The 13010-nt window shown below is 40.3% G+C and overlaps 2 protein-coding genes across 2 annotated transcripts; both read right to left on the bottom strand.

Annotated features, from left to right (window-relative positions):
* Positions 1-852: 852 nt before the first annotated feature.
* LOC132983569 (uncharacterized) lies at positions 853-3003 on the bottom strand. Its single transcript, XM_061049926.1, has 2 exons — positions 2836-3003; positions 853-2338 (listed from the first exon to the last, which is right to left on the bottom strand). Exon 2 carries the CDS (start codon positions 2269-2271, stop codon positions 1090-1092), a length of 1182 nt encoding a protein of 393 aa, XP_060905909.1. The 5' UTR covers positions 2272-2338; positions 2836-3003; the 3' UTR covers positions 853-1089.
* A 1278-nt stretch (positions 3004-4281) lies between these two features.
* On the bottom strand, positions 4282-7147 carry LOC132983146 (uncharacterized). Its single transcript, XM_061049380.1, has 2 exons — positions 7096-7147; positions 4282-5311 (listed from the first exon to the last, which is right to left on the bottom strand). The coding sequence occupies exons 1-2, from the start codon at positions 7145-7147 to the stop codon at positions 4320-4322; spliced, it is 1044 nt and encodes a 347-aa protein (XP_060905363.1). The 3' UTR covers positions 4282-4319.
* Positions 7148-13010: the final 5863 nt, after the last annotated feature.

Genomic DNA, 13010 nt, shown 5'->3' with positions numbered 1-13010 from the left:
AAGACTGAGAACTAAAAGATAAATACATCTAAACAAAACTAAAACAGACCAAATCATGACAATCACATTGTTCTCCTTTGGGCATAAAAACAAGACTGGACCCTCAAAGGACCCCTGTGAAGGATAAACCCTTTGACTATCTGATAACATTTAAAAAAAGGTGTGTTGCATCCTTAGAAAAACACATCACAGGGATTGACTTTACATGATGATATGTGCATTTATATCTGATGTTTAACAGACAAAAGTCATCTGACCTTGTTTCAAAGCAAATGAACGATTTAGGTGATTATATACAGATTCAACCCGCCTGTAATCCTAACTTGCAAAAGTACAAATTGTGTGTTAAAAACCAAAAACCTGAACACCCTAAGAGTTCATTTGGGTCTGTGATGGGTTCTGCCCCTCTTTAGGAATAATTTTCTGGCCTCCTCCTCATTTATAGTCCACCCATAGATGAGGAACATACATCTTCTTTTGGAGGAAACAAAATGATAATGACTGGTGGGGACCATTTGGTTATAATGACATGTATTGGTTTCTACATAGAGTTAGTTTAGCATATCTTGACTTAACATGAATATCATGTCACATTACAGCTGACTTTTAGTGATCAGTACTGATATGTATGTATGTAATTTCACATTACATTTCTAATCTCCTGGATGTCACAGCTCCTGGCCAGAAACCATAATAGCTGTTTCCCCTTGTTTCCACTAAGCTAGCTAAAATATGCTAAGCTAACCAAGCTATGGTTGCTTTGGCTTTACATGACAAACACAAGCCAGAAGCTCTTATGTACTAATGTAACACTATGCAAAAAATGAACAAACACAGATTTCAAACTTATGTTTTATTTTTTTTAATAACACAACAATTAAGATACATTAAAAATGTGATTATAACATTAATAACTCTTAGTTGAAACTGTCATTGAAATGTATTGGTGTAAAATGTCTACATCATATATATATATATATGTAAAATAATAATAATTATAAGTAAGAAATAAATCACAATCAAGATCTCGTTCAGTGATCTGATAAAATATAAAAGTGTGTGAATATAACTTTTTGAATCTCTGTGAGTCTATTCAGGGTGGATGCACAGCAAAGCCTTTTTGTGTTTTTCATAGTAGTAACAATCCTCATGGAAGTTGTTGGACTCAACCACCTCCTTGTAATGGCTGACAGCATGGACCAGGCAGTTGGGGAAGCTGGTGTTCAAAGAAAGAGCCAATGCCATCATGTTGCCCCTCAGCTTCCTGGCCTCGATCTTCTCATTGATCTGATTCTTGTTGATGGGCTTGGGGTCGACACAGAAAGAGACCACCACTTTGATCTTGTTCTTGGTCAAAAACTCAAACCAGTTGGTTCCCCCACTTCCATGGCACTTCTTTCCTGCCAGCCAGTTGAAAAAGAAGATCCTCTCCCGGTTGTTGAAGGCCCTGACGGACCAGTTCACCCAGTCGTATTTCTTAACAAGTGAATCCAGAAGAGTTTGGGTGAACTCTTGGTTGACCGTGCCGGTGTTCTCCTGAAGGATGTGCTCCACGTCCATCTTGGCTTGATCTGGGAATTTCTCTGTACATTCATCCACAGCTGCTTTCATTCGGGTCTCAACGTCCTCCATGCGGTCCTTCCACTTCTTCACCATCTCCTCCCCAACCACCCCTTCTTTGAGGGCAGAGTGGCCCATGACGGCGATAATGCCCACCACAAAGAGCTTCTTCAGCCGGGCGCAGAAATCCTCAACTGCCCTTCTGCTTCTCTGCTCTGTGGTGACGACGGTTTCCAGCATGGGGTCTCCTGAGGTGTTCTCCCCTGTGACTGCATTGTAGAGGGCGTCCAAGTTCATGTCGCCGTCTGTGTTCTCATAATGGCTGAGGAACTTCTCCATCTTCTTCTCTTTGAACTTTGGCTTGGCATTGACAAAGTCCTGGAACTTTTCGTACTGGCTGATCATCTGCGCCTCTCGATCGAAGTTCTGCTTGTTCATCGACGTCCTCTGCAGCTCCAGGGCGATTTTGTTTATCTCATCCTGGATCCCCTCGAGTTTTTGGTTGACCAGTTCAAACTGCTGAGTCAGGTAGCGAGCCTCTTTGCCCTCTGAATTACTGAGTAACTCAGCAGAAGCAACAAACACAGCCTCCAGCACAGGGTGAAGCTGGCCCACGGTGGAGGCAAGCACCTCTGAGGCTTGCCCCATGATGTCCACGCCTTTCTCAATTTTGTCCCTGTTCTGCATGATCCAATCTGCCACATTGTTCATTGTTGTGTCGTGTATTTCACACTAAAATATCAAACTTGTGTTTCACAGCCAAAGACTTTGCTGGTGCCTGAAATAAGAAGAAACATGAAACCCTTTTAAAGTTCATTATAGATGAGTTTCAGTCATGTTTGACAAAGCAAATCCAATCAGCTGACATTAAGTCACTTTCTTTCTCACAGGACATATTACTGCTCAGCTAAATGCACACCCAGGTCTGAGAGAAGAAACCCCCACCAGTGCACTCGTTCAATAATTAAACTACACTCCTCATTACGGACCCTATGTAATTAAAACACCCAACATATTACATATAATTAATATAGAATAGGTTTACCAATAACTGCTGTTGAGCTCAGTGGTGTCATTTTACAGCTTTTCCTATTTCTGCACTAATTGCTTTTACTTTATTCACTCACATGCCATTAGTGCCTTTTGTATGTTTTTTTCTTTGTCATAAGAACCAGCTGATGCCAATAACAAAAAAGGAAACATTCAAAATTTGTAATTACACAAAATAATGAAATTTCATTCTAGAAAAGAGAAAAAGTGAATAAAAATACTTACTGATTAGTTATGTTGCCTTGTGCTTCAAAATATCTCCAACAAAAAAAGTTGTTATTTTTTATAGTTTTTTATAGTGAAATATTTTATGATAGAGTTTGAAAAAAAAGGCGAGTCCCCCAGAGCACTTGATCAAACATTGGTCCACCATTTCAGAGTGAGGTTTTCAGAGCTACAGAGCTTTAATAGAGACCACATACGTCAGCCCTCAACAAGTCCTCGTGCCCTATGGGACTCATGTCTATTATGTAGAAATATGTGTCTTATTTCAACATCCAGTTCCTCAAAGCTTTTCATGAATTCTAATGAAGACCAGTTTAAATTACAAAAAAGAAAAGCAGAACAATGGAAACTATCAGAGCAAAAAGACCAGTGATGAATTAACTCCCACAGAGTTGATTTCTACACTTTTTCAGGCTTTATATAGCTCCACACTTTTTAGAGTCAAATTAACCCTTTTCAAATAGTTAAATATTTAACACTGTGAGAGAGTTTCCTTTTCAACCCGCTAAACAGAGATAAAACAACACTTAGGGATTAGACAAGTAACTCTGCTACGACACTTTTTTTACTACCTGGGTTAGTGTTAGTTTCACTCCCTTAACCCATAAGAACCCACGGTGACTCAGGTGTTTCAGACACTTTAAATGTTCTCCTTCAGATTATCAAATGAAGTCCCTAAGTGACACATACTGAACGAGTTCATGTGACAGATCATGTGAAGCAGTTTCTTAAGACAAAATTTCCAAGATGGCTGTGTGTCAGGTCATCACATGGGGCCAAATTAACAAATTTTACAATGCTTGTATTTGTTACTAAAGGTAAGATCCAAGCCATTTAACAATTGTAATGCTTAAATAACATGTCCTTTAATATATTTAACCTGTTCTGACCACATTTCTAGAACAAATTGACATAAAACAAGCGTTGCAAGTGAACAAGTGAAGAAGAACCAACAGACTTGAAACCAAAATAGAATTATTTTAATGGCTGAAAAAGACAAACATTTAACAACTGAATCAACTTTGGGATGCATATCTACTTGTCAGGAGCCAGGGGGTCTCCAAGTGTGGAGACAGGAGAAGAAGGGGGAGTTTGAAAGAAAGCATATGTTTTCATCTGAAAGTCAGCTCTGAAAGTAAGCCTTTTATGGGGGAAAGGGTACCTCAGTATAAATGTACAGCAAACATCCTGCCAGAAAGCACACATATTTATCATATCAAAGCCCATCCATAAAAACACTACGATGAAGATACATTACATATGTGATATATGATTATGAAATTCACAACACCTGGTTGAAACTGGCACTGAAATGTATTGGTATAAAATGTCTACAACATCCTGACACCGCTCACCAAAGGCGAAGACATATATGTAAAAGAATAATAATTATAAGTAAGAAATAAATCACAATCAAGATCTCGTTCAGGGATCTTATAAAAAATAAAAGTGTGTGAATATGTTTTTTTTGAGGCTCCGGGAGTCTATTCAGGGTGGATGCACAGCAAAGCCTTTTTGTGTTTTTCTTGGTAGTAACAATCCGCAGGGAAGTTGTGGGACTCGACCACCTCCTTGTAACGGCTGACAGCATGGACCAGGCTGTTGGGGAAAGTGTTGGTCAAGGAAAGAGCTAGTGACTTCATGTTGCCCCTCAGCTTCCTGGCCTCGATCTTCTCCTGGATCTGACTCTTGTTGATGGGTTTGGGGTCAATACAGTAAGTTACCACTATTGTGATTTTGCTCCTGGTTGAAAACTCAAACCAGTTGGTTCCCCCACTTCCATGGCACTTCTTTCCTGCCAGCCAGTTGAAAAAGAAGATCCTCTCCCGGTTGTTGAAGGCCCTGACGGACCAGTTCACCCAGTCGTATTTCTTAACAAGTGAACCCAGAAGAGTTTGGGTGAACTCTTGGTTGACCGAGCCGGTGTTCTCCTGAAGGATGTGCTCCACGTCCACCTTGGCTTGATCTGGGAATTTCCCTGTACATTCATCCACAGCTGCTTTCATTCGCTTCTCCACATCCTCCATGCGATCCTTCCACCTCTTCACCATCTCCTCCCCAACCACCCCTTCTTTGAGGGCGGAGTGGCCCATCACGGCGATAATGCCCACCACAAAGAGCTTCTTCAACCGGGCGCAGAAATCCTCAACCGCCCTTCTGCTTCTCTGCTCTGTGGTGACGACGGTTTCCAGCATGGGGTCTCCTGAGGTGTTCTCCCCAATGACTGCATTGTAGAGGGCGTCCAAGTTCATGTCTCCGTCTGTGTTCTCATAATGGCTGAGGAACTTCTCCACCTTCTTCTGTTTGACATCTGCCTTGGCATTGAAAAGCTCCTGGAACTTTTCGTACTGGCTGATCATATGCGCCTCTCGATCGAAGTTCTGCTTGTTCACTGACGACATCTGCAGTTCCAGAGCGATTTCGTCAAGCTCATTCTGGATGCCTGCAAGCCTCTGGTTGGTCTCCTCAGACGAGCCTCATCCATCAGAAACGTCACATCTCACCCCGGACATTGTATGTTCACTACCCTTCCCTCAGGCGGACTCAGAACCATACCGATATGTGCTTCAAATATCTTCAACAAAGAGCTGTTTGTCAAAACATAAACAGTGCACAACCATGATGCTGTGAAAGAAAAAGATGATAGGGGAGTAACACTTGACAACAGTCATTTAAAAAACAAAAACAAGTGAAACTAAAGAAATTGGTCCCCTCAATCCCAATTTGTTTTGTTCTGTTGTAACCAAACATAAAACTGCCTCAACTTTTTTCACATGTTTTGTTGCTACATATTCAAGTTGGACATACACATTTTCAAGACCAATTTCTGAATTTTAACATTTGAAATGTTGTTTTTGTGCAATTTTTTTATTTTTTTGCAAATCATTACATTTAGTTTTATTTACATTGCACACAATGTCCCAACTTTTTTTTTTAAATGAGGTTGTATTTTGTTTTAGAGGCAAACAGCAAAAGTCTCACACAAAATTTGAATAAGACACAGGTCCACCATGTTAGTGATTTGCGCTGAGCTTTAACAGAGACCTCAACTCAACATTTAGCTGAATTTGGCCTGTTTCTGTTGGAAATACTGATTTCACTTTCATCAAAATGAAGATTAAGATTAACTTTTATTGATCCCCGCAAGGGGAAATTTCAGTTTTTACACTCTGTAGTCATGCAACACACACATAGGCTGAAGTATATACACACATGTACACAAACAGGATCCTATGGACAGGGAGAGATATCAGAGTGACAGAGCTGCCCACAGCAGGCGCTCCTGAGCTGATGGTGGGGAGGGGGTTTGGCCTTGCTCAAGGGCACCTCGGCAGTGCTCAGGAGGTGATCTGGCACCTCTCCAGCTACCAGACCAACTTCAATACTTGGTCCACACCAGGACTTGAACCAGTGACCCTTTGGTTCCCAACCCATGTCCCTACAGACTGAGCTACTGCTGCCAAGGTAAGATATGAAGAGGGAAAGAGCAAGAGATAAATGTGTTCCTTTTTACTTCAAATGAATTCTGATGAAGGTAAAGTTTAGTAGAAGTGAGAAGAGCGAAACAATGGAAACTACATTTTGAGGACTTTCTTTCTTTCTTTAATTCGTTCTTTAATTGGACCTAAAAAATCTGATCAAGAAGGTGATGGAGATGCCTGCTCAATCAGAGTAAAAAGAACTCACCTTTCTTGCTGGATATCCAATGGTTTAGAGTCCTGCTGGTCGGTCGTCCTCACTGAGTACCTGTATACCTGTGAGCAGTGGTCTTCTTGGGATGTTTATATAGTGTCCCTTCAGAAACCCCTCAAAGGGATAAGGGGCACTGACACAGATAAAATCCTGTAAACACTCGACGGAGGTGCATGGACACCTAACACCCTGGGAAAAAAACTTTGCACCCAAGGCCATTGTCAACCATGGGTCGGACAGAAAGAAGAGAAGAGGATGTTTGTATTGAAAATGAAACAAGTCAGCCGAACAAGAAGAGTGCTTGGAGAGCGTGTACACCTTGTCCCTGTGTCAGTCTCATCCCACTCATGACTTGTTTTTGAGTATCTAAAAGTGGATTGTAGATATTTGCAGGGCCTCAACATTATGTGACATGATGAGTGGTACAACAAGATGATGCTGGTAAACACACTGTGGAGGTACGAGTGTGATGTTGCACAGCTGGAGGACCTATTTTCCATACTTTACAACGCTCTGTGTACATTTTGTTGTGTTGCACTTTTTGTTGTCCAGTCAATTGTCTCTTACCATCTGAATTCTTTTTCTGATTGTCTGCGCCCCTGTAGTTCTGCTCGTTCATCGATGTGACCTTTGAAGGCGTCTGTGGCATTCTGCAGCATAAACACAAAGTGTTCAAGTTCCTGTAAAGTTTTGTATATAATATGATAAATATATGCCCTGGTTTTGTTTGAGAAAATGTATTCCATCTAAAACAACATGTCAACCAAAAGGTTGGCATTGTTTCCTGACCAAGTAGCTGCTTTCCCTTTAAGGAATTAAAAGCCTCGGCCCTTTGTTGTCTGCATTTATATAAAGGTATAAAGACCTGTGAAGATAATGTAAATCCGTCTGCTGCTGGCATGTGATTAAGTCGTCAAAAAGCTACAAGCTACATGTCCCTGCACTTTAGAAAACTTGAGCAGGGACCTTTAGCTCCTGGTCCATAAGATTGGAAAAGCAGCTGCAGTGTGACTTTATTTCCTGCTGATTATCTGTATTTGCATGAGCCACACAATAAAAGGAAAAGTCAGGAGTATTACCTGCTCAGTCATATAATCATTTTCAAAATGAAGCTGCACCAGAATCTTAAATCTGTAAAAAGGAATGATAAAAATGTACATTTACTCACTTTTCAGAAAACGAAAAACTACCTTCCAACCAATCCAACAACAGAGGTTATATCGTCTTTTCTGTTTGTGTCTTCAAGCTGAAAGATTGAATGACTTCCCTGCCAGAGGAATCTATTGACCTCCTTTTATCTTCTTGACCCTTTCCAGTGGCGAGTCTTTCCTGCTCACCACAAGATGTCTCCTCTGCGCGCAGGAAAAGCCCCCAGTGGCTCACCCCATGAGAGAATATATGCAGCATATTCTGGAAGGGATGGTGCTTGAAAACGTCAGTATCACTAATTTAGCGATAAGAAAAGGCATTATAAGAGATTTGTACAGATTTATTTAGAATGAGCATTATAATACAAAGACAAAGAGATGTGTGAACTAAGATATTAGCTGGATGAAAAACACATGTTGGCAGGGTTTAAACAGAAACATGAAAATATTGAAAATCCTGCAGGAAGCAGCCCGGATCAAGATAATGGAACTAACCTTATAATATATGTATAAATTAAAATAAATGATCTATAGCTGTTAACAAGATGCTGAGAAATAAAAAATGATATAATGAGTAATATGTGCTAAAAGACATTTTCTTTCAAGTATGTCCACTCCTCAGGATTACATCAGTTTGTCAAAGGATTGCTTCACAAGTAGAAAGTTGTTAGCAGGCCCTCTCAGGATTTAGTAACCGTCATACTGGATTAGTGTGAATCCCATGGGAAAAGTAAATGTGGGAGGGGCTGACAGCTCTCTGACTACAGCTGAGCTGTAAAAAATGAAATGTTAGAGTGATGCAATGTATTCTGGATTGTGGGATATTGCCAAAGGCTAACAGAAGTTCACAGTTTTTTCAAATGTTCTCCTTTAGGCATACAAGCAGGCCTGCAGGACTCTCAAAGGACCCCTGTGGAGCTCCTCAACCTGTTTACATATCAGAAAGGTGGGAAAATCTGCAGCCTGCCGGCCCTGCAGGATTGTAGGTGCATTCATTTCTGAAGTTTGATGAACTACAGCATATGAAGAAAAATCACACAATTGTGTAGATTCTCTTGCACAGTCAGTCTTACTTGCGACAGGACCGTTTGTAAGTCACCCGAAGAGTTTGTTGGGTTCTGAGGGGTGTTCTGCCCTACCCTCGGGGTGAATGCTCTGCCCCCTCCTCATTTACATTTTTCTCAGAGATAAGAGAGAAGACATATTCCAGGAGACAAAATAATGATGCCTTTGCAGGTACGGTCACAGTTTACCATGTTATTATAATGACATGTACTGATGTTACCATATCAATTAACTTGACGACCCCTCAGCTCCGTCTAACAACGATGCTGCTGTTATGACGACTGAGAAATGTGCCTGTCAAGGAGCAGTTGTCCCCAATGTTTTACAAACGTTAGCATAATAATTGTTGACGAAAAAGACAGAGAACAATGCACCATATGATGCAAACCATGCCCAGAATTTGATTAAACCAGCTCCACAACCAAAGACTGAAATGTTAACAAAATGTCTGCAGCTAGCCAAAAAGCTTAGCTTCCGCCTCTGAAGTCTAACAGCATCCATATTGTTCCAGCTGTATCTGCTTACGATTAAAACTTTACTGCCTGTGTCTTCTTTAGTCTTTTATCTTAGGGTCATAAAAACATGTAGTTCCTGGTTCTAGACCCCGTTGGAAGTTCCTTTAACTCCGACTCAGTAATTAATCAATGGTTATTCTTTTAAGCCCCCTCTTGAAGTACTTAATGTTCCCATCTTTGCATCTATTGCTTCATTCGTACATAAGTGTTTTTGTTCATAATGTATGTGTAGAAATGGACATATTTATGTGCAATAACTGTATCAGATAATTTAAGAAAAACCATGAGTGCAGCAGCGAGATTTTATTTCTAAGATCCTATGAACTGCCAGCTGAAAAAATCTCCCCAAAATGAAACATGTCTACAATAGTGTATGACTGTGGCTACCAATTTGAAGTTGTGAATGTTATGATTGTGTCAGTGTCAAACGCAGACATCCCAGGGGGGGTGATATTATACACATTTTAATAATAATACATATCTTAAGTCGAAAGGCTGGCTATCTGCCTTCTGTAACTTAAGCAACCCTAGCAACATGTAAAAGTAAGTCAGTGTGAACAGCAAGTGATTTGATATTAATAATGTCTCTGGTGATACTATTAACATGTCTGACTGTGCGACCTCTACATATTGATATTCTCACACACTGAGATTATGCAAAGACTCCTGATTGTATCTAATGTATACATATACAGATCATGTGTTTTTGTAACCCCAGGCATAAATGGATGAATCAGATAAAAGATGAAGATAAATACATCCTAACAAGAACATTATTGTCTGCACCAGTAACCCATCCAATAGTTCTTTCAGACATTAATCTAAAAACCACAGATGTTAATGCTTTTAAAAAATCACTGCTTGTCAACAGACAAGGCAGGCAACTGCTCGGGGTCCCAGACCAGTAGGGCCCCCCTAAGGGCTAACAGACTTAAACCAAAGCAGAGGACCAAAATGTGCAAATTTTGCAATGACAGTCGGAAACCTCCCTGTGGGGGCACCCACTCTGGTTGGAGGGCCCCACAATTCATTTTTGCCTAGGGCCCCAACAGACTCTAGAATCGACACTGTCTCATTGTAATCCTTATTGCCCAAATGATTTGAATGGCACATTATGTCGTTATGTATCAGCAGTCTAGTTCTGATTCGTGTCGGAATTTCTTTGGCTTTCAAAAATGCTTAAATTGTATTTGCATGTGTTATAAATTCTTTGTTTTAAAGGTTTTACTTGTCCTCTTTTTCTATCCTAAATCTTGCAGGGTACCAGCTTTATTTGTATTTTCTGTTTACAATCTTTTCATTTGCTTATGTCTGTGAAGCACTTTCGTTAACTCCCATTGTTTGAAAATAGTTACAGATAAGTTTGACTGGACTTAACTTTACTCGACTTAAATTTGGCCTTCAGGGAAATAAAATGTTTTGTTCATGAAGTGAATCAACCCTGAGCGTCAGCACACACTGTATTTTAACAGTCTGTAGTTTTGGTAGAAAGGTGGTGTTTCCAGTCTGAGTACATCCAGCCCTCTCACTTCCCTCTCCAGATGTTTCCAGGTCACAGACAACATGGTGTTCAGAGACAGACTAAAACATCACTCGGGGTAAAGAAGTCAAGGGAGGGCAGGGCTGCAGGGAAAGTACTTCCTCAGTCCTCACTTCAAGGCCACTTGTCATGGAAAACAAAAGTGACAGAGCTGCTATCAAACTGTTATGTAATTTCTGGGAGAAAATTACGCTTTTTTTTTTTTTTAGCTTGAATGGACTTGGGAGTAATTTGATGGAAGAAAATTAACATTATTGCAATAAACTTGTAATAAAATAATAAATGAAGACACAGGAGCATAAGGGACATCTTTAACTGTTATCATACAGATATCATAGACCAACACTTTGTTACTTATCTCAATCCCTCATTTTATTGAATTGCTGTGTGGAGTTTAATAACACAACTGAACTCTGACCGGCCTGAGTCACACAACAACGATCTGTCCGCACAACAATGACTCCGACAGCGACACAGAGCCTTGATACAAGCACATCTGTCACACACAGATCAATAAAAACTGGGTCTTAGATCTGAGGAAACAGATTAAGGTTCAGTATCTGGAAGAGGGCGGATTATTGATTTTAGACAAATTACCCCCAGAGACATCCTGCCCTTTCAGAAGAGAGTCAAACCACCTTTATACCAAATGGAAAGTAGAAATTCAATAAGTCTTACTGGAAGACATTAACTTTAATCATGTTGTTGTACTGCTTATTTACAAAAAGCCTCCAAAATAGGCTTGTACGTACCCATTTAAGATTAAAATAAAAAAAACATACTAGAGGTTAATCTGATTCCACACAAACATATTAGAATTACTCTTTGTGATTTATGGTTTCATATCAGTTTTTATTCTTCAATAAATCATGTATCTAATACCTTCTCGTACTTTTCCTTTATTTTAAATAAGCAACACAGGCATATCACAGAGCCGCCAGTAGAGATGGTCAGCAGTTAAGCCAGGACATTGCAAGAAAAAGAAACGTGCACCTAATATGGCAACTGCATGATATTGCATGTGCAGACTGCTAGGACAAAAAAAAAGAGGAATTAAGGCAGAGGATTGAACATGTTCTACAAACCAGATCAATAAAGCAATTACAGCTGTAATTCACTAATGCGTTGGTGGACAGACAAATCAGCCTGGGGGACTATTTATACCCCCTTACTGATGAGGAAACTCCCAGAAGCTGACTAAATGTTGAGGTTACACATCATCGTCCTCTGGCCTCCCACTAAAATTATACCGTTGCTTTTTTAGGAAACCACACAGTGTTAGTTACAGAGTGAACTCCTACACAAAAATGCGACTGAGAAAAAATATAGGAGTCATTCCTTACAACCAGACGGTGTTAAAAGATGGACAATATGGCAGAATAGAGAAGCCACTTCTTGTGGAGCTCCCCCTACTGACTGGTTGCAGTATAGGTCATAAGCTCCGCCTCCTCTGTGTGAACAGATGAGTGAAAATAATCCTGTCAAGCGGGACACCAATACTGTGGCTCCACCAGCAGATCCCTACTATGCTGACTTTGGCTGTGACTTCCTTGCTTTTGATTTTTTTTTTTTTTATGATTAGAGGAGTTGGAGACACGCTGTCCATCTTTATACGCAGTAAATGTTAAAAACGTTTTCTTTTTTTGGCTCGAAAAAACATGTTTGTTTTCAAAATGTACAACTCTTCTTTTGTTATATAATATACACATTATTCAAGCATAATGCATAAAGTGAGATTCATGGGGTTTGGTTTCCTTACTTAAACGGAAGTGTTTCAAACGTACACAAACCTAAGCACATGTGCCAACACAGGTTCAACATCAAAGTCCTCGGTGGACTGGATTGTGGTTTCAAACATAGCTTAGTGCACCTACAGTCCTCTTTGGGAACTTTCTTCCTGATGTCAGGACAGACTTCATCTGTTTCAAAACATAGAGTTCAGACTGAAGAGGGGGCTGTGCTAGTGGTTCCCTCCAGGCCTTAAATTATTACATCCGCCCCGTCATCCGATCCTCTATGTTTGTTGATGTTCTCATGAGGATTTGATGCAGACTGTGATAGATTAACCCACTGAAGGAGTGACGTGGCATTTCCTGTCTTTCTCCTCTCTTTCATTTCCTCTTTCTCACGCTTTTACTCCTTTACTCGGTCCTCCCTTGGGGTCATTATCCGTAAGTTCAACGCCCCTCTTTGTGTTGGACTACAAGACGAACT

Source organism: Labrus mixtus, chromosome 11 (assembly GCF_963584025.1).
Source record: "Labrus mixtus chromosome 11, fLabMix1.1, whole genome shotgun sequence".
NCBI lineage: Eukaryota > Metazoa > Chordata > Actinopteri > Labriformes > Labridae > Labrus > Labrus mixtus.
Note: the sequence above shows the minus strand (reverse complement) of the source record. Positions and strands in the feature narration are given on the sequence as shown.

Coding starts and splice junctions, on each gene's coding strand:
- LOC132983146 (XM_061049380.1), bottom strand. CDS start 7,147: ATGAACGAGCAGAACTACAGGGGCGCAGACAATCAGAAAAAGAATTCA. Junction 5,312..7,095: donor TCAGAAAAAGAATTCAGATG/GTAAGAGACAAT, acceptor CTGATGGATGAG/GCTCGTCTGAGGAGACCAAC.
- LOC132983569 (XM_061049926.1), bottom strand. CDS start 2,271: ATGAACAATGTGGCAGATTGGATCATGCAGAACAGGGACAAAATTGAG.